The sequence below is a fragment of the Anguilla anguilla genome, chromosome 1 (genome assembly GCF_013347855.1).
Source record: "Anguilla anguilla isolate fAngAng1 chromosome 1, fAngAng1.pri, whole genome shotgun sequence".
NCBI classification, from domain to species: Eukaryota; Metazoa; Chordata; class Actinopteri; order Anguilliformes; family Anguillidae; genus Anguilla; species Anguilla anguilla.
The window spans coordinates 58,483,667-58,505,896 of NC_049201.1; the positions used below are offsets into that span (position 1 = coordinate 58,483,667).

General features: G+C 40.3%; 1 protein-coding gene across 3 annotated transcripts in view; it reads left to right on the forward strand.

The window, feature by feature from the left end:
• The window catches only part of grb10b (growth factor receptor-bound protein 10b), a 74,683-nt gene extending 53,516 nt beyond the window's left edge, over positions 1-21,167 (forward strand). For all 3 annotated transcript variants that reach the window (XM_035423349.1, XM_035423367.1, XM_035423358.1), the window contains 12 exons: positions 5,703-5,859; positions 10,182-10,297; positions 11,640-11,714; positions 12,759-12,896; positions 13,192-13,302; positions 14,873-14,971; positions 15,518-15,595; positions 15,992-16,108; positions 16,417-16,480; positions 16,594-16,681; positions 16,795-16,888; positions 17,339-21,167. In XM_035423349.1, coding sequence (XP_035279240.1) covers positions 5,703-5,859; positions 10,182-10,297; positions 11,640-11,714; positions 12,759-12,896; positions 13,192-13,302; positions 14,873-14,971; positions 15,518-15,595; positions 15,992-16,108; positions 16,417-16,480; positions 16,594-16,681; positions 16,795-16,888; positions 17,339-17,485 — 1,284 coding nt within the window. In that variant the 3' untranslated portion in view covers positions 17,486-21,167. The remainder of the gene's footprint in view (positions 1-5,702; positions 5,860-10,181; positions 10,298-11,639; positions 11,715-12,758; positions 12,897-13,191; positions 13,303-14,872; positions 14,972-15,517; positions 15,596-15,991; positions 16,109-16,416; positions 16,481-16,593; positions 16,682-16,794; positions 16,889-17,338) is intronic.
• The last annotated feature ends 1,063 nt before the right edge of the window (positions 21,168-22,230 follow it).

The following is a 22,230-nucleotide window of genomic DNA, read 5'->3' on the forward strand; positions in this document are numbered from 1 at the left end:
TTTATAAATTTTAGGTTAGCCTTTGTGCTCACAAATTATATTCGGCGAAATATAATTTCAATTCAGGTACACAATTTCCAAGTTATGCTGCGATGTCATTTATTTAGAGCATCTTCCAAATGACTGACGATCAGTTTGAATACATAAATTAAAAAAATTATTACAATGGGGCAAAAAACGCAAGTAAAAAAAATAGTAAAACCTTGCACTATAACACATTCTTAACATTCCCTTTAAGTTCCGCTCATCAGATTGAGACTTCATCATCTTTTATCAAGTAGGGAGATTTTTTTTCACAAGCAGGTCTGCTTTCTTACAGCTCAGTTGATTCTCTTTTTTCATCTATCACCTGATTCAGCACTAAACAGTCTCACTATCTGTGTTGACGCATGCAACATTAGTGAACAACCGAGAAAGGCTGATCATCCAATGCAATGAATCCGATTCATTTCTGGGTGATGATTTGAGCTTTCGCACGGCCATGTTTAAATTTTCTTGCATTCTCAAGTGCTTGATCCTCTGAGGTGCTTGCCTGAAATTGAGCTTTTTTAGCCTAACTTTTAGCTTGAGAAACTCATGTGCCTTTGAATGTCATGGTGAGAAATCTTTCAGGCGAGAAATGAAGTTTGTACTGTTGATATTTTTAATGGCGACACCTTGTAAAACTCTTAAGGAACACAACTTGAAAATGGTCCAAACCACCGCCATTTTCTTAGCCCATGCAAACTTGTAGTGTCTGTCGTAAGTATGCTTGGTGCGTAAGTACATCAGCAGATTAATTTGGTTATGTGAGTCTGCTGTTGAAGGAAAAGTAAATCATTGGTGTTACCAATTGACAATTTCAAACCATTAGCCAAAGTTTTGCTACCATCTGCCGATACTGATATTTGGTCGATATATCAGTGCATCCCTAATTATTTTTTCACCATTCCTTCTCATTCTCCAGCTTCAGGTTCAGCTCTTGTGGAATATTCTGGGTTGTCTCAACACATTCAGGTGTGCCTAGAGTTCTATGCTCCCCATTCGCTACAACTTGAGCCTTACTGGGCCTTTTATGAAAAGAGTGATCCCTTCACTGTGAATGCCTCCCATCTTCCACGACCCTCACAAAAGCAGCAGAGATCTACGAAAGAGAAAGTTTCCCTTCACACATATGTGAATCCCCCCATCTTCTGTCATTGAGCCAAACCACAGCATCCCATCAGCTGAGCTCATCAGGTGTGCTGATTGGATGAAAATGACCTAATGTCTCGGAAGCCTGCCCCTCGCCTCTGTGTCATGGATAAGCATCCTTTCCGAGTCAGGCCAATAAAGCCTTTCAGCTGGGCTGGAAGCTGCAGGTAACAAATCCCAATATACTTCAAAAACAAGAGGGAAGAAAAGGTCTGAACTGAAAGCTTTCGCATTCCTCATGTCATGCAGTTCATTCTTTTTTTAAAATAAACCTCTCCGCATTTCAAGTGTACCCCTGGCTACAGTCTCACTCATTTGGTGACGGGCTTCAGGTGCAGGTCTTGAGTGCTTATGTGTTTCAGCGGGAAATACTTCCAGGCCAGTGCTGACATAAAAGCATTGTGTCACTGGTTCCTGTCTTTAAGTCTGGCTTCTCGAACTCTAGAGTTATGTTGGTACTGATTCAAACTGCATCATTACTCTATGCAATTATACGAATGTTCATATGCTTGTTATATTTATCAATTCACATAATAATATTATTTCTGTCACATCAATATCACAGTTATTTGGGCCTCTCTTTTGATCTTTTAACGGAGCACAAAGCATATGCTGAACAAGTGAAGAAGAAAATCTGTCTTGAAATATGCTTCATGGCATCACATGCAGTGCAGACTATTAATATAAATTGCAGTATTAATGAGATCTGACAGTCTTGATTGACATTTTAAGTCTTTGCTTCTGTACCATTTTGTGTCCTAACGAACATACAGTTTTGGCCTTGAGAGTGTTTTCATGTAGTGTGGACTACACTCTGTTAACGCTCTATAAAATGTGTAATTGCTTAACAAAATGCTTGCAGGTAACTTGAAAAGATTTCAATTTGAAGATTTTGTTTTGAAAATGTATTTAGTAATAGTTTGTAAGTATATGGTATTTCATCTTTGAAATATGAGATTGAGACAGCAGTTGTAGTTCAGGGGACCACCCCCTGGTCATTCAACTAATAGGTCATAGGTCAGCTTCGGGATCTAACCAGTTAAATTGGCACCACATGTTGTGTTTGATAGCCCATGACTCGTAAACAGGTTTACATGATTAATGTGGAAACATCAATGGGCACATAAAAGGGGTTGCTATAACAGTTAATTGGCTACATCCTACTTCTTTTTTACAAGCTATTTTACATGTAACCACTACCGATTTAACAACTAGGCCTAAAAAGTTTGTGTTGGAATCCGATTTTTACAATAACCAAAGTAATATTGAATTTAGGAATTGTATTATAGCACACACTCACATAGAAAGCTCAGCTTAAGGTAGGTGACTGTGTTGGGCCATTACCCTGTAAGTGTCAAAGTAGTACCTATGTTAGCTCCATGTTGGAGTACTGGCCTGTGTTAGTTCCTCATTAGAGAAGAAGCCAAGTTAGCTCAGGGGTGGAATACTATGCTCCATGTGCTTCATTTTGAAGTAGTGGCATGCGTTTTCTCCATGTTGGAGTGGTCGTCCATGTTCACTCCATGTTGTAGTTGTTGTCCATGCTACAGTAGCTCCATGTTGTAGTTATAATTCATGTTAGCTCCATGTTAGAATGGTGGCCTGTGTTGGCTGTGTGTTGGAGTTGCAGCCCGTTTACTCAGAGTTTCGGCCTGGGTGGATTCCATTAATCAGAGTGTCAGTGCTGTTTGCCGCCTGCTCCTCAGCTCTGGAGACCTTAAAGCTGAGTCATGAGGAAGGCTGAGGGAGGAGAGGGGGTGTGAACAGGAAGTGGGGCGCGATCAGGGAGCGCTGTCGGGGGGGCACCGTTAACCTTGTTACTGTACACCCCTCCCCCTCACTTTTCTCCTCTGCTTTTGGGTATTTTTAATAGACCCAGGGGTAATGGCTGTGTATGGCCCCTGAACGGCTAGTGGTCATGTTTAAACTCTCAGACATTTGAGGCAGCAGCTGCTAAACCCATTTCAACAGACAAACCTGAAATACGCATTCATTTCTACTGCCATACTTTTTGTAAAACAGCACATAAATATGGAATAATCTTATGCTATAATATGTTAATATGTTTTGTTTTATTGAATTATCTTGCTGTTTTTGACCTACGTTTTTGTATAGATACCACATTGCAGTCAGGTACGGCATACAACAAATTCAGACTTTTTGAAATGATTCCTGAAATATTTCCTATTAATTACGGGCTCTAGCCTAGATCTGAATTAAGCTTAACTGCTGTTCTGCACCTTAAGAGCCGAGTGTAATCAAGTGTGCATGTTGTTGGTCTGTCCTATAAGGATGTCACCCTTGGCTCAGACAGTTTCGGGCACTCGGATTGGTTTGAACTATTAGACATTACCATTAAAAATAGAAAGAGTTCTGTGCTCTCAAGGAATTTGATCCTTTAGACCCTGAATGAGGCAGATTTTGCTGTGTTAATGGTAATGCAGTGCCGGACTTTTCCCTGCATTTCCTGGATGGGTCGTAAAGTGTAATAGCCATTCATGCGCGCACACATGCAGGCTCTCACACTCTCACTGTCTCCTTTTCTCTTGCTCTTAAGATATTTCAGATTTACCCACATTCGAGACTTCGTGCTTTTACACGCATTTGTGTTTGGTTGCGTGCACGCGTGAGTGTGCGGGTTCCCGTGCTTTTTTTATTTTATTTTATTTTTTGCATCTTTCCTTTGTTGAAGAGATTTTGATAAAGGCAAGGGGATAGTGTAGCTGGAAACACGGTTGTGTGCAGGTAGTTTAAACGGCAGATGGTGTGTTCCTATTCCAGGAATGTATGGGGAGTAGTGGGTGGGGGGATGTGGGTGGGTCTGGCTCCTCGTGAGTCTGTTACAGGTTCGGAGGGGGTTTCTAGGTTTTTTTTGTTTGCAGTGGGAGAATTTTGGCTCGGAACGGGCGGGGGCAGGGGACAAGCCCCCCAGGTCTGTTTCCCGTATTCTGTAATGAGCACTGGCTAGTTGTCAGAGCTTTTTGGCTGCCAAGTTCAAAGCTGAACTCGGGGGTGGGGATGAGGTGGTCGAAAAAGAAACAAGTCCTCACTTGAAACTACTTTAAGACATCAATAAAATTGGGGTGGGGTTACGAAAAGCTAGGGAGCTTTTTTCGCTTTAAATTTTTTAAATTATCTGCTAAAGTAAATATATCTGTTGTAGAAAGTAAATGAAACTATGTTTCTGTCAGTGAAAGTTGGACGTGCCTGTGTGTGTATGTGCACGTGCACATGTGTGTAGGGGGGGTGAGTGAGTGAGTGTGGGAGTGAGTGAGTGAGTGAGCGTCTCTCGGCCAATGTGGGAAATGATTACATCAGCGGGAGTGAGCCATGTGATTGGTCAGGGAGGTGTGGTTTCATTCAGCACCTAAAAGCCTGCTGGTAGTCCTTTGTGAGGGGCTCTGGGTTAAGTTGTTGGCCAGGCTATAGCAGTGGCCTGTGTCCTCTCTCTTGTGTGTAAAGCAAGACAGAGGGAAATTATGTGAGAGGTACACTACACCAACACCGTGGAGCTGTACTGGGATCAGTGTTTCGGCAGTCAGTAGTGAAGAGCAGTGGGAAAAGGCTCTCTCTCTCTCGCTGCCTTTTTTTCCTCTCTGTCTGTCTGTCTCTCTTTGGAGAAACTCACTGTGAAAATGCCATCCTGTTCTCCCGACTGCTGCCTATTGCGGGCTGTAGAGGTAAGCTTTTTCCACATTTCAAATTTCTTTGCCTTTTGCGTAAAGATACTTTTATATTTTAAAACTTCCTTCTGAATAGGAGAGAGAGAGAGAGAGAGAGAGAGAGAGAGAGGAAAGAGAGTGAGTGAGTGAGTGAGAGAGAGAGAGAGAGAGAGAGAGGAAAGAGAGAGTGTGAGAGAGAGAGAGAGAGAGAGAGACTCTGGGAGCAGAGGAAATGAGTGCGCCACTCAGAGGGGGGTGAAATAGGGCTTTCTGGAACGCTGTGCTTCTTTCTGTTTATTTTTCATTAAGGGGGCTATTTGCCATGCCTGGTTTTATCAGGGCTGGGATTGTTTAGAAGCAGGACAGGAACAGGTGGTCTTCGATCCCGGTTTCAGACGTTGCCTTTACTGTCTGAACAGGAAACAGGACTCTGATGAGAGCCACGGGTCTAAAATCAGGGCTTTATTCAAGGGATCGCAGTGCTTTTCAGTTGGAGAAGTGACTGTGATGGGGGATGGGGGGTGGAGGAAAAAAAGCTGAAGGGAATAACGTCCTGTAAGGAATGTGGATATTTCAGCAGCACAGACCAGCTCCACTGCTCCAACATTGTGCTCGATTCTTCGAATGATCGAATATGTCCTGTGTACGTGCCTATTATTGTGTGTTCAGTCTACACACATATCTAATCTTATCCATAGTCCCAGGATGAGTATAGTGTTCTGCACATGTCCTGTGTACGTACTGCTGTCCAAGTTTAACATATGATCTGTGTATGTATCTCTTGGGTGTGTATCTGCCTGTGTTCTGTGTCTGATTTGTCTTTTAGGTAGAAGCCAGGCACTGACTCTTCATTTTTGTCCATTTTAGATCATTAAAGTTTTCAGCGAAGACGGCACACGGAAAGTAGTGGAGATCCCAGCAGACATGACGGCTCGAGACCTCTGCCAGCTGCTGGTGTACAAAAGCCACTGCCTGAATGACAGCAGCTGGGCATTGGTGGAGCATCATCCGGTCCTGGGGCTAGGTAAGGGCCCGCCAGGTCTGCTGTGGGTGGCGTGGCCTCTGTGTGCGCTTGGGGAAGGGGGCGGAGGAGAGGCGGGGCCTTGAGCGTCTGTGGAGCGGGTGTCGTGGTGGGGAAAATGGGGGGCATTTGGAGGGCCATTTTAAAACAAAACTACAGTCAAATTTTTACTTGCAGTGGCAGTTTATACAGCTAGATATTTTACTGAAAATTCAGATTAAGGTTACGTTGGCAGTGCCCCAAGTCAAATGTAAACCTTAGCATTACCAGCCCAGTTTCCAAGCCAATATGCTGTGGCCTCCAGAATTGTTGCCACCCTCAATTAATATAAAAGAATATCCTGAATAACATTCACTTCATTTTATATGAAATGTTTTATATGCTCAGAAATATGAGAAAATTGTGTAGTTTTATTGTGATACCATTGCTCAGAGGGAATTTTTTATTTGACACAAAATTTTTATTCTGAAAAAAATTGTCACAATTATTGATTTTAGTACTTTGTGCACTCTCTCTTTGCCACAATAACCACATGGAGTCTTATAATGACCGATGAAGCGCGAGAACACATAAAGGGATCAGAGACTGTTCCTCCGTATAAAATCTCACCAGGTCCTTCAGTCCTTGGTCTTCGCTTGTGGACTGTCCTCTTCTGCTCTCAGTGTTTTCAATGGGTATTAGGACAGGGGACTGGGATGGCCACTGCAAAAGCAAGATTCTGTGATCAGTGAACCATTTTTGTTAGTATTTGGTGGTATGTTTTAGATCTTTGTCCTACTGAAAGATCCACGTTTGACCCAGTTTTAGCCTCCTGGCAGAAGCAGCTAGATTTTGAACTAAACTCTCCTTGTATTTCATGGAGTCCATGATGGCATACAGTTAAATGCTAAAGTACACAGTGACATAATTTGTTGTTTTGGCTCTGTACACATTGGATTTGAAATTTAAAAGGTATGTGCATCCATATCGGGTGATCTGTGTAGGAAACGGAGCCCTTTTTGCGCATATTTCATTTCAGATGTGCTGGAGTACAGAGCCGAAACAACAAAAATTATGTCGTTGTCCAAATACTTATGGACTGCACTGTTTGTATGTGTATTAGGCCACCTGTAGTTTTTTATTTTAAACTTTAGGTAGAGAAGAATTCATTTAATATATGTAATGTATTGAATAACCAAAGTACAAACATTGTTTTTCAATTTCTACCTACATTAACACAAAAAGATGACTTAATTGCTTAAAAATAATCTTAGATACGACTATCCTTGAAATAGCCTCCTTTGGCTTTAATTACAATTAAATTCATTATTGGAAGTTTATCCAACCATTTTGCAAAGTGGGTGGTGGAGGAGTGGGAGGGAGGTGAATGGGTAATTAAATGGAATGAAATCTTATCTACCAGGCAGCCTAACACCTTTAGCCTGTAGTGAAAGTAAAATATGCAAGAAATATGGCAAAGAAAGGTGTATGTATGGAGAAGTTAGGGTTAGCTCATTTGAGCCTAATGCCTGCTTCTTTGGTGCCTATTTTATTTGCGCTACAGGCCAATGGTATTAGGCTACCTGTGGTTTAAAAAAAGGTCGATAAGATTTCACTCAATTTAACTACCCCTCCACCTCCCTCCCACCCCCATTTGCAAAATTATTGGCTAGACTTTCAATAATTTGTTTAATTGTAATTAAAGACAAAGGAGGTTATTTTGAGGAAAGTTATGTCTAAGATTATTTTTAAGTAAAACTTTGTGTTATTATAGATAGAAATTTAAAAAAATAATTTGTCTGTTATTCAAGAAATGCACACATTAACTGAATTAATCTCTACCTATAGTTTTTTTTGTAATACCACAGGTGGCCTAAAACTTTTGGCATGTTTTGTATGTACATATTCTTTGTCATATTTTTTAGTGGGTTATTGTACAAACGATAGACTTACTAATGTTTGTACTTCAGTAGATGATCTATAGGTCTAGCTAACATCCATGTAAAAACATTGTGTTTGCAAGGTAACTACACAGGCATGAAATTGAAGCCCAGTTCGTACCCAAGACCTTGAGACCCGATCCAACCAAGCCTGACTGGTACTGCCAAATTTGAAAACTGAACCTGACCCAGAAAATCGCTCACAGACCCAGTTTTACAATGCTTTGCTTGGCTGCTACGCCCTTGAGTTATAGCAATAGTTATACTGCAGTTGGCTATATTTCATTTCCACATGTGATAGTAAACAGTAGCTACACAGTTTACCCAGGCATGCCTTCAACAGAGCAGTGTGATAAACCAGGCTAATAAACCATTTGTCTTACCAGTTAGTAGCAATTAAGCACTGCACACATCCAGTTTTTGTCAGCTTTTTTACCTGACCTGTATGTTTCACATATCTCACTAGTGTCTTTGCTGCCAGCAACGTTTCTCTAAGTTTGGTGGGATCAGTCTTCTTGCTATCATAGGTCACAATAGCATTGCAAGCCCAACACTATATGTGACCAGTGAGCTTTTTATCTGTTGTCACAACAAGCTTGCTATTTCCACAGTGAAGCTGTTCCCAACTTATTTGGAATTTGGAGGTTCTCTCTTTACAAATATTTTTTATTAATTTCTTCCACTGCAAATTTAGAGGCTCATTGACAGACTAGAAAGAGTGCATATGATTAAAATGAGTTAAAATAAGTTTTATCTTCTTAAAAGCACATTTAAAACATAAAATAGTGAATTTCCAAGACACGAAAAGAAAGCAAACGCGGCCCGAGCCCAAAGTTGTATGTGGAAAAAAACGAGCTGAAACCAGCCAAAAACCAGACACTTTATCGGGTCCCATCGGGCATGGGTCGGACTGCGGTCTGGCTTGAGGGTAACACAAAGCATTTCATTGGCAGCTAACAACTGCCTATTTGCTATATTGTTTACTTTGCATTTGACAAATAAACTGTGATTTGATGTGATCGCACAGCTAACTAGGTAATTGACTAGATACAGTATGTCATCTGATGTTACTAATAGGCAGAATTATAACTTACCCCCCCCCCCCCCCCCCCCCCCCCCGGCCATTTAGGATAATGTGTAAATTGTGCAAGTTCCCCAACAGCACCTCCAGAAGAAGATAAGTGTACTGATGTACAGTAGCTATTGTAAATGTCCAGTGGGAAGAATTATTGATTGTGCTGGACAATTATTGATTGTGGAGCTGGAGCATTTGTGGTGATGACGCAGGAAAAAGAAGGAAAAAACAGAAACATTGTGGTTATTTTTGTCCGAAAGCCAAACGCTCAGTGCTGAATAGGTATGGGCCATGCCCCGCTAATCCAGAACTGGGCAGTCGGCATAACTGCATTCATGCATACGCATCAGCATCTGCTAAATAGTCTATGTATTTTGCGGGTTTTTAAAATGATTCATGAAATGTAGATCTTTCTGTATGTTCTGGCTGGCAAAAAAATTATGTTAATAAATAGAATGAATGTTTATAGCTAGCTTACCTTTTAAAATGTGCATTTCACTTAGGAACTTTATTGCCACCCCAAATGTCCTCCACTGGACTAGGCACTGCAGGCATAAAGCAATGATTGGCTGCAGGACATGATGATGCAGCTAATGCAAATATTTGCACATCTGAATGATTAAATCAGCATCAAAATGTCTTACGCATAAGTATACAGTCAGAAGGACAGAAGGCCATATAGACATATTTTTTGTAGGAAAACTTTGTCACTGTACATTTTGTTGGCTTTCCCGCTATGATGTTATTGCATAATGTAATGTCACATGGCCATTTTTAGCCACAAATCACATAACTCCCATTGTCCTCAGGTTTGTTTAGAACAATGTTGATTATTCAAAACTTTGAGAAGCTAGCCTGATATATAAAGTTAGCATTTTGTCTCCCCTTGTTAATTCTATGGGCAGTTCATCATCAGAATTTTGAGGTCTCATTCAAATTTAACAAAATCTACAGCCATGACAGTATAGAAGGCACACCTCTCCAAAGGACCAACAGAATGAGGGTCTTTTGTCAGGATCTGTGGAGTTTAAATTGATTTATGTTTGTGCATTTTTAGCGGGTGTTCACAACATAGTGGGGTAATGTAGTTATATCAAATTCAATATTTGGTGAGACCATGGTGATTGTAGTCCACCTTTGAAATGTCATTAGTTTTTAAACGCTGTAGATATTGAGGTTCAAAAGTCACTGTTTTGTATTGGAGAGCTGATCAGCACAAACATGCTAAGCACAGTCATGCTTAGGGTAATAAAGATGTAGTGTGTGTGTGCGTGCGTGTGTGCACTGTAGGTTCTGTCCCTAGCTTTCTGGCTTTTCTCTCTCCACCACAGAGAGGTGTCTTGAAGACCACGAGATGGTGGCACACGTTCAGGCAGGGATGACAAGCGAAAGCAGGTTTCTCTTCAGGAAGAACTACGCCAAATATGAATTCTTCACAAATCCCTTGGTGAGTTTTCTCCGTGTGTGTTTCCTAAAATGTCCATGCCTGTCCAAGGAAATGAGCAGTTGCTTCATTTGTGTGTGCACAAGTGTAAGCAATTTGGTCGAGAAATTTCATGCATTTTTGTCACTTCGTGTGCCTCCTGCTGGTTTCCACCAAATTTGGACCTCTGGTTGTGTATTCAGAGTGGCAACAGCTTTGTTCTGAAGGTAGTGTAACACACTCATTGTCAGAACTGGTTATGAATTTTGAATCTCCTGGCATAAAAAGTATTATATGTCTCAAACCTATGTATGTACAGCTCTGAAGCAGGAATAAAGAATGCTTGTAAAATTAGCCCCTCTTACAAGAAAACATTCTTCAGATGTTAGAAATAAACTGAAAGGCAAATGTAATAATCTGACTATTTTGTGCATACTACGCTAAGTACTAATTCCAGCTCAGCCATTGGTTTGCTCTCGTTATTTGACTTTTTAATAACTGTGGAACATACCACACAAATTCAGGTAAATCGTAAATATTTTTAAGAAAAATGTCAGCACAGCCTATGGAAAGGACAACTTTCTCAAATAGGCAGAAGTGAAAGTGATTCATTGACACAGAGAAGAGGAATTTATAATCAGGTCAAGGGAGGGTGTGATGTGTGAACTGGCAGCTTGTATCTGTTCAATTTTGCACCTAAGAGGATTATAAAAATGCTTAATGTTATGTAACCAGTATTTTAGGAATGACTGCTAAAAAATCATTTAATTTCATATTTGTTGGACAATTTTACACTACATACAGATAGATCTTCTCAGAACCACATATTTTTAATTTCTCCCCTTTTATTTGTTATCTGTTCCTTTCTGATAATATGTATTGGGCCCTATTGTTTTTATTGTGTTATCAGAGAAATGACCGTAATATTTTCTGTTGTGGTTGCTGTCTTGCTAGAAATTGAAAATGTATTGCTTTTGAAATCACAATGACTGTAATATCACAGAGGACAGCAGTGGTTGTGGTTAAGTGACGAGTGCCAGAGAGGACCAGGAGGGTTGCGGTCACGGTAATTAGTCAGAGAGCATCACAGTGTTTAGGGTCATGGTGGCTGTGGTATCAGAGAGGACCATGGTGTTGAGAGATAAGGTCTTGGTGCTGGCTGAGAGAGTGAGCTTAAGCTTCCCTTAATTTCTCTCTAGTCTGGCATTTGTGACAGTCTTAGTGCCGTCACAGGTTTAGGTCTTACCACCGTTTATTAACATTTTAAACCAATATAAAAGTGTGACCTTTAATATAATTTTGGTATATGTGGAGACCATTATAGTCCATGTTTCTTGGTAAAGGTGTATCATTGTTCTCTTAACAGACCTTCTTCCCGGAGCAGATGATTGCATGGTGTCAGGAGACTAGCAGCACAATTCCACCTTCACAGCTTCTACAGGTATGATCACACATGCCAGCGCACTGTACCTACAGCTTGCTCCCGCACAATCCTTCACAAAATAACCAAATTGTGCTGGGCCATAATACCTGCTTTCCACTGTACTGCTGGGATCAGAGTAGGTCATAATACTCCACTTGCACTGTGCAGCTGGAACCAGGCTGGGTCATAATAGTCTCTTACCACTGAACAGCTGGCAACAAGTTTGAACAGTTTTTTATTCCTTATTTGTTCAGGACAATATGCTATCTTGTACAGAGTATTACAGACAGTCAGAGAGCATGAATAGAAGAAGAAGGGATATGTCTGTACATTATAGGTGCCTGATTTTGGATGAGAATCATTTAGTGAATAATAAGCAGCTGTATGAGTCTGCAGAAAGCCTGACTGTCAGACTCAGTTTTTGGCCCCCCTGACTATTCTCTCTCAACATGCACCATGGCCTCAGTAATCCAAGAATTTATCTGTGCATCTTCGTAAACATTAGATATTAACATTTAATTTGTAATATCATATCATGATCACACATGATCTCAAAATGGTTCCACGAACATCACAGTGATTTCGGGTTTACTCCAATGGCCTGCACAGTCCCCTGATTTCAATCCAATAGAACACCTTCAAGATGAGGTGGAACAGGAGGTTCACAGCATGAATGTGTGCCTGAAAAATCTGCAATAACTGCATGATGCTATTGAGTCAGCATGGACCAAAATCCCTGAGGAATGTTTTCAGCATCTTGCTGAATCCATGCTGCAAATAATTCAGTCTGTTCTGGGGGCAAAAGGAGGTCCTACCCAGTACAAGAGAGGTGTAACTAATACTGTGATCACTGAGTGTATGTTAAACATTTTATCAGTGTACTGTAAAACCATAAATATACAGAAAAACTGATTTTTTGTGAAAATAATTCCCTATACAATGTTTCTGGAAGGGCTCTGTTTAGTTTATTTCTAGAGATGGATTCAATTCTTTAGATTCAGTCATAATATATGATGAGCTTACATAATCAAGAATGTGTTACTAGCATATCTTCCTTTTCAGAACTTCTTGAACTCCAGCAGTTGTCCTGAAATTCAGGGCTTCCTTCATGTGAAGGAGATGGGCAGGAAATCCTGGAAGAAGCTGTACGTGTTCTTAAGACGGTCAGGGTTGTACTATTCAACAAAAGGAACATCAAAGGTACAGAGAAAAACTTTGCCTTTTTGATACATTCTTTCTCTTTCTGAATGTATTCCCTGTCAGACGGGTTGTGTTTTATGTTGTATGGAATTTAACAATGTGCACAGCATGTGACCACAGGTGTTTTGCCTCAGAGGCACAGTGGCCTGATGTTCTTGTCTCCTGCTGGAGTTACTCTCCAAGCAGACCTCTGTGCAGTCTGTCATAGGCATTGGCCCTGGTTTGGTCTTAGCAGTAGCTATTAGCCGTGTTATTTCCTCTGTTTGCTGTAAACAACGTAGCTGCTGACTTGCAGGAGCCCAGACACCTGCAATTGCTCTCAGACCTCGAGGACAGCAACATCTACACCGTCATAACTGGCAGGAAGCTACACAGTGCACCAACTGACTTTGAGTTCTGTATAAAGGTGAGTTTGAGGTGTTCAATTTAAACACCATAGGAGTGGGGAATTAGCTCATCTATTTCCAAGCATTTTAGGGTGTGCAGTACACAGTGCTCTCTCTGGCGTGCTGCTTTGTTGTACATTGAATTTGCCCTTTTGAAGTTTTACTTCAGTGCCGCTGCAGTTACCAAGGCCGCAGTGACACTTCTGAAGTGGAATTTCTCCTTCTGCTCCTCTGTATTCTCCCCTGGAGAACCTGTTACCTATCAGCTGTGACTGAAGAGCCTCTTATTTCCAGCTGAGCCAGATTAAACCCATATGCCTGCGTGGGGCTTTTGTGGTCATCATCAACCCACTTTCAGATGCCAAATTAATCAAAAACAAATTATCCCTTAAAACAGTGCCCCTCCCCTCCTCAAATCCCAAGACCTACCAGCCCATGCTCTGCTGAGGTCCTTATCCCGTAGGATAGGGATCAGCTTCAGTGAGGTCAGGGACTTTGACCTTCCTGCTTCACCCCACCAGCCAAATCCCACAATCCCACAATCCCACAATCCTCCTCAGTGGGTAATTAAGTCACACCCCCTTTTGGGCTGTGGGGAGGAGCCAGGTAGCATTTGGGTGCAAGAAGTCCCACTGTGGTCTGACTGAGCTTTCGGTCATTGCTGAATATGGAACAAGACCAGGTCAAAACCGAGTATATGGCTGGACCTAACACACGTGATCCGGCCGACCAGTGGTGTAACTTCATCACTCAGTCACTCAGTCACTCAGTCAGTCATAGACATTCGCAACCTTTGTTTTTTGACGCAAAGGTTGCTTAATTGATGTATTCATTAATTGGTAGTATTCTTATTTAATTTCTCCAGCTTTTATTAAGAAAAGACATCTCATAAATATGCATTTGCAGAGGTGAACAGTGCTCCTAGGCAAGGAGTAATAGTATAGGTTGTGTGGTAAAATTATGGATTGGAAATAGGAGACTTCTGTGTAGCATGTCACTTATGGGCTTTATGGTGTTTATAGAGTACAGGGCTAACCACGAGGGGCAGTGGTAGATTGTATAGTTCCTAGTAATATTAAATCAAAGACATACAGTAGGGAGGGTTTCTGTTTTGGGTCCATACTAAAACATTAGTTCTCACTCAAAAACAGACAACAGGCAGCCCCGCTGAGGTTGAGCATGTCAGATTGCAGAAAAAAAAGTGGGAAAAGTGGGAAACGTACATGCAGTCTACAGCAGTAAAATTGGCAGCAAAATATTAATACTAACATGCTCATAACACCTACATGTAAGAACATAAAAACCAAAACTACATATTCACAAAGAGCACATGCTGTGCTGAATACCTTGTAAATACAAGGAAAATAAAGGAGCTGAAAATAGAATGGTAAAAGCAGCAAACAATTCAGAATACAGTAAAAGCCTATCCCAAAAATATGCTTCAACCTGCAGATTTCCCTAAAATATTGTAATAGCGGTTACAATATTCAAATATATTGGAATATAAGCTACTGTGTTATTTTTTCAAATCCTACACAGATTGTTTGATTGGTTTGGAATTATTTGGTTGATTTTAATGTTGATTGACAGCCCAATAGAGTGCGGAATGAGGGGAAGGAGTTGCGGATGCTGTGTGCAGAGGACGAGCAGAGCCGGACCTGCTGGATGACCACATTCAGACTTTTCAAGGTATAAGTGACCCAAATCAAGCTCATATTGGGGGAGGACAAATATTTACAGTCTTTTATAAGGGCTCAGTCATTCCCCTCTATAAATAAGTCTTTTGTGTTAAAGAGCCTGCAATCTGTGTTTAGGGGTTATAGCTCCCCCTGTAGGCATGTGTGGTATTACTACTTTAGCAAAATGCTCTTAAGCCAGTTATAAATAAGTGAAAGTTTATGCCCCTGGAGTTCCTGTTTGATTTGTAATTCCTTCCTACAATCCATTGCATTTGTTATGACTGGCCCAAGTCTTAGTGCTTGTCAAATGCCAGGTCACTAATCTTTCAGTATTCATTGTGTGTGAAACGTAATGCCTAAAGCCTTTATAAATCAACTCTGTATTGTTTTTTTTTTTTTTTTGTCTTTTTGTTTTGGCACTGTTGTCAAATAGTATACTCACATTGGCCCCTTGGTATTAGAGAACTGCATGCAGAATTGCATCTTAATATCTGAAATTGCTACATCTGTAAAGAAAATGACAAATCTCTCATTCATTAATCTTCCCCTTTTCTAGTATGGCATGTTGCTGTATCAGAACTACAAGATCCCCCAGCAAAGAAAGACCCTGTTGTCTCACTTTTCCACACCGGTGGTAAAATCCTGTTTTTGATTTCCATGTCCATGACAGGGCTGTAGAGCAGTGTTTCCAAATCATATAAACATAAACCACTGAATAGCTCAAAGGCACTTTGTGATTGGTAAAAGACTGTTAGCCTGTTAGCAAGAGATGACTTGGATTGCTTCAGTAAATATTCATTTGAAAAACACATTCAAATGAAAATAAATGGACAACGTGTATTCATAAAGGCAAATCATAAGTCACTTTGGTTAATTTTATTTTGCTGCACTGACTCAAAAATGTATTAATTATGTTGCTTCGAATGGCGTGCAGGTATTTTTTGCCCCGGTATACCAACTGCTCGGTTAGTTTTAACTGTGTTGACACTCCAGTGTTCTAACTGTGCTGTTACTTCACTTATCTTCCTAGCGAAGTGTCTCAGAGAATTCTCTGGTTGCCATGGATTTCTCAGGGAGAATAGGACGGGTGATTGCGAACCCTCTGGAGGCTCAGAGCGCTGCCATGGAGGAAGGGCAGGCATGGAGGGTGAGTCTTACTCTGCATAAAACCATATGATCACACCCACCACGGAACTGTGGCAGGTCAGAAGTTGTGTGAAGGGGGTAAGAGGTGACCATAATCAATTGCAGTGTTCCTACTAAATGGTATGCATGCTGGGGTGTGGCAGCCTGTAAGAACACTTGGGGGTAACTGCAATTACAATTGCAGCATGAGTCAGAAAGAAAGCAGAACCTCTTTGTGGATGCCAAAGGGTGTGGCTGTAGCATAGTGTGTGACTTCAGTGCTATGAAGTCAAGATGTCATCTTGTCTGTTTTTTTTTTTTTTTTTTCAGAAGCGAAGCCAGAGAATTAATGTACTCGGAAGCCCCAGTCCACTCTATCCCTCTCTTAGCACAGGTGAGTTTCACCTCAGAGACACACTTCAGCTTATCGTCTGTGAGAGCTAGCCATGCGCTGGAGCATGAGTTGTCTTTCTTGATGGTTTCTGAGAGGTGTCTTTGTTGGCTCAGTCATTCACAGAACACAGCTGTGGTTTCACGGCCGCATCACCAGAGAAGAGTCCCACAGGATGGTCATGCAGCAGGGCCAAGTGGATGGGTGAGAGCAGTAGCCTGTAAACTTTGCACAACCGTGGGGGGGAAATTCTTGGAATGTATGACAACACAGTTTACAGGGGTTCCATGGCAGTGTTCTCTGTGTCTCCGAGCCAGGTTATTCCTCCTAAGGGACAGTCAGAGTAATCCCAAGACTTTTGTGCTCACACTGTGCCATCACCAGAAAATCAAACATTTCCAGATCTTGCCGGTGAGTTTCCCGTGTGTTTAAAAACAATACCCGATGGGTATGGGCTGTAATGTCTACATGGTGAACCCAAAATGCATAAAAATATAGTCTTTAATAAAAGCTGAGAATCCACACTTTAACCACGTGGGAATTAGTTGATTTCAAATCTAAAATTGTGTTGTTTACAACTGTCGTAATTATGTATGTCTGTGGCAGTTTTGAATGTTACATTGGTATTTAAAAACTGGAAAAATTATCCATTTTGGTCACATGGATTAAAAGTGATGCTGCATTTCCTGTACATGTCATGCACCAAGTATAGAATACAACTGTCTTTGCGCAAATTTTTCTTCTTTACCATAAATGTCAGAGAAAAAATGCATTACAAGAAATGGTCTGCATGGAATTTGGATATTTGAGTTTCCTGTGATAATCCCTCACTCCTCTGCTCTTCTTTTGTTGACACTTCAGTGTGAAGAGGATGGACAGATCTTCTTCAGTCTCGATGATGGTTCCACCAAATTCACCGACTTGATCCAGCTGGTGGAGTTTTACCAGCTCAACAGAGGAGTTCTGCCTTGCAGGCTCAAACACCCCTGCACCATAGTGGCCTTATGACCTGACTTTGCCTACAAACAACAACCTAACTGCATTTTCTTTTTCTTTTTCTGAAAACCTGACAAGTCCAGTCCTCTGATGATGAGCAGTGGGGACCTGCCTGTGGGAGGGGCTCAGCGGAAGGTGGGGTGGGGGTGGGTGTTAATTTTCTTTAAAATCATGTTTTTAGTTTTGTTAAACAGTGCAGAATGGTGTCATTACAGGGGCATCATTTTCAGCACGCTACTGTTTTGGCTCCAGCCTGAAATGCACAAGAACATGATAGCAATAGGAATTTTTAATTGTTCACCATTACTTCTAGATGAAAATTTGTTTACATTTTTACATTTTTATCTGTTAGAGGTGTTTATTTTTAAGTTTCCTCCTGCTGGCTTGAGAACAGTCCCCTGGAGCTGACAATGACATTCTGCAAAACTAAGTGACATTCTTCACCTTCCATGAGAAATCCCTCTTGGTTAATTGGATTGTGAGAAAATCTGGGCTGAGACTAATCCCCGATCCCAGGGAGGGTATGGGGTGACTCCCTGGGCAGTGAGCCCGTCTGTGGAGCTGCTCCCCAGGAATGGGTGGAGGGATTGGATGGGAGGAGGAGTCTCGTTCTCAGCCAGCAGTTCTATGATGCAGCATTTATGCAGGTTCTGAGCATCTTGCGTCCTCCACACTTAGTCAGTTACTTGACTAAAATTTTCTCTTCATGAGATTTTTCTTTAAGAAATATTTCATTTCTCAGTCGACCCCCGTAGCACCCGCCCCATCTTCCACAAGGTAATCACTTGGTCTGCTGTGATCCGGGAGAGCAGGTTACCTGTGCCCCAGTGAGTGAGGAGGGTGGGGGGTAATCTGCCTATTGAGCTCCCCCCTCTGTCACCGGATGTTGAGTTATAACCACTACATCCCCTCTAGCACACTGCTGTGACGTCAGTTTGTTAGGGAAGACAGTACGGATTAGTGAGACGTGCAGACAGCCACTCTGGGTCTAACTGGTGAAAAGGGAAATCCACTGGAACTGCAGCAAATGCCTAGTCTGGAAGTTTGTTGAGATCTCCTGTTCCTCTGTTCGAATGGCGTGTATGTGGGGCACAGCAGCAGTGCGGATTGGGCAGGAACGTCCCGCCACCCTGAGACTGAGACCGTGAAGATAGAGCCATCTTTTTACTATCTGCAATATGTATGAAGCTAGTGAGAGAAGAGCTATAGTAGCTACACTAACAAAGTGCTCCTTAGGGTGAAATTATTTAAATGAAATGCAAATGACTCAACAATTTTAAGTATTGTTTCAGCTATTGTATTTATTTATCCAGATTTAAATAATTACTTGAAATGTAGGGTTTTTTTCCCTTTTTTTCACTTTCAGCAATTTATTGAACCTCAAGTTATATACACAATACAGACACATGTGCACACACATACATATGTGTGTGTGTGTGTGTGTGTGTGTGTATACACTTCATTTTCAAGTTTAATTTGTAGAGTAGGCTACAATGTTTATGTATTTTTTAGTCTAAACAATCCAAGATACTTGTGACAAACGTTTCGTATGAAGCAAAATTTAAAACTCATCTTTTCACCTCATGTCATGGCTAGTATTCTGACTTAAGTTGTCAGTAAATCTGTGAAAAAATCATAGCACCCGTGTCTCACTTGTGCTTCAGTAAGATTGAATTCTATGGCAGGTCTGCACTTAAAGGGTACACTTCAGAAAATATGCTTAGAATCTACATGGCCTTTTCAAAATGTTAACCAAATCACATACCCTTTAAACGAGACATTGCATATTAATTATTTTAATGTTTGGGTTGTTAGTAGTCTTGTTCAAATGGATTGACTTACAAAATATTCTGAGAATGTTCACTGGTTAAGCACACAATTGGTGAATGTCCTGGTAATACCTGCTTGTTTTCTAATGTGTCTTAACAAGCAGGTCCAGCCAGCAGACCCTCAGCATGTCAGTATGTTTCTTATAATTTTGTTTCAGATTGGAAAGAAGTTGAGAGCAAACACAAATCTAGATCTTTGTCATTCATTAAATGACGTTGGATCACATCCATTTAGAGAACATATATACATGTATCATGGACACACATGCATGCACTCACACATGCTCACAGACTTGTGGCCTTCTGAAAGTATATAGGCAATCTGTTTTATGGTTTATGCTGGAATTGTGTGATGCAGGTGACTCGGCACCTGGTATTCATTTCATTATATATAAGTTTAGTCACGACAGACATTTTGAGTTTGGAACAGGCTATAATCTGTTTTTGTGTTTGCTTAAAAATTGGAATTTCTCTGAATTATTTATGTGTGATATCGTTGTTAGCACAGAGGTGTTTTCAGAGGTCTGTTCATACACAGTGTGCGCACCATTACTCTCAGCCTGAAAATTCCATCCCACCAGATTCTTCATTTACGCTATTTTATTGTTCACAATTATTTCAGTTAAAACCATGATGGTCTTCCAGGTTGGATCCATAGCTTTATGATGTTAAATGCTCCCTTCTTCAGACTCTTGAACATTAGAAATATATGGTATATGACAACATGTAACATTAGACGCAACACTGTATTTTAAGTTACAGATCACTATTTACTGCATTTTGTTTTATCATAACTGCATATAAAATGAAGAAACTTGATTTATTTTAGTGCATTTTTTATTTGGTTATGTGTACATATTAAAGTTATTGTATTTGATTACTTTTGGCATTTGTCATATAAAATGACATTTTAAGAGTATATATGTGCTGTTTATGCTGGTTTATAAATCACAAACTGGACCCCAGGAATACGTTGTTACAGGATATTTAAGAATATCTTCAGCTAAAATTCAATTTATAAGCTCATTTTAAGTTTTGAAATGTTAACCATGTTAGCATATTACAATTAAATGGTGGGTTATTTGTTTCACAATTTCCAATCAGAACACTATCCTCAGATATGTCTTGTTACAGTTTACTGTTTATCACCTCAACACATCACTCACTGGTTCTGATGAAAACCCAGTGCAAAGAAGTGGACTCATTTTCTGTTGAAGTGACATGAATGGAACTGGGCTGCTCAGGGTTGAACATTGGGCCTGTTGAAAACTGGTCTTTTTGAACAGTGTAATTTTTTGTTTGTGATCCATACATCATAGTGAATTTGAGTCAAGAAGATGCCAAACAGTTAATGACTTTTTGCGAAGTTATCTTTTTGTTTTGGTGCATAGTTTAAAAAAAAAAAAAAAAAAAAAAACATTTTCCAAAAATCACTGTGGTTTGTACAGTACAGTTCATTTTTGTTTCCTGTACAGTTGAATGGAGTCAGATGTTAGCAGGTGCCAGCCACCCCATTACCACACCTCTCTCTACACTGACTTTCATCTTACAATTCCGCCAATCATTTGATCTTTTTCCAGACCTGGTCTTTGCGTATATGGTCATGATGCAAGACTTTGCCACTGTAAAAAGGAGAATGGCAAAACATAGATAATATAATTTCAGGGAATTAAAAAAACAAAAGAAAGAAAAAAACCTCTTTTTAAGAAGTAAATTCTGTATTCATAATGTGCTTTGCTTTGTTCTGTAAATAGCTGAATGGCTTATGAATCTTAATTGTAACCTTTTCAGGTATTTTTGTACAAACAAGGGACTGATATATTCTGTTTATTGTAATTAGAATAAAACATTAATACATTGCTTTATGCTTGCAGCTCTACTGGTTTTGTGTGTATGTACATGGTGCATGGTGGTCAAGCTAACTGTATGAGTGAATTGTACATTGTGCGTACAACCATTTGATTACATTCCTAACATCCACATACTCTATGTAGGTACTGTCAGGTGGTCATAGGCCCTAATCTAGGATTTTATCTTGGATCAATGGTGCTTTACCAGACACACCTTCAAACATTTGCTATATTAACAGTACTTACATTAATAAATTAGGACTGTAGTGTTAAAGCAACATACATATGCATGCACAACGCTTCTGTTTTATAAGGGAGCGTGGGGTAATTTCAGAAGGTTGTCCTTGCAAATCCTGCAATACAAGAATTCTCTGAACCACTGCAATTTTCAAATAGGCAACTAATAAATTCAGTTTATTTTACGATTTGTTTGCAACACTTTCTATTGAATACTTCTGTTTCACTAGGGAAGGTTTGTTTTATTGATTATTATTTTTTACGGAGCTATTTATTCAATAAGTGTGCTAATTAGCAAGCTAACTAGTTAAATATAAAAAGTAGTGTTGCAAATCTTTATGGGCGTGCCATGTTGACCATATGTTACGGATTTTTTTGTCAGCCCTTCTCCAAATCTAATGGGATAGTACAAATATAAGATGATGTGGTTTCACTTTGGTTCAAGGTTTGAAGGCTTCATTCATTAATCAAAGAGCCAATGTGGGCAGTAATGTGGACGTTAGCAAAAGAATGTCTTAAAATACAATTGGCTGGACTAGACTCAGTTTGGGGGGGGGGGGGACTATATTTTTTCCCAAATTGTGCTGTGAGGCTTGTCTCAAAAGTCCACAAATAAATGCGAGTGACAGGCGATGCACAAATATGAACCAGCTACATTTATTTGTGGATCAGCTGCCATGGATCTGTTGCATTTATTTTTTGATCAACTGTGTGTATTTGTGAATTCCTTGAATTTATTTGTCGATGAGTTACATTTAAAAAATATTATTTTCAAGACAATAATATCCCCCATATAATGTTCCTGATCAGAAACCTCAGGCCAGTTTAGACAACCATTTGG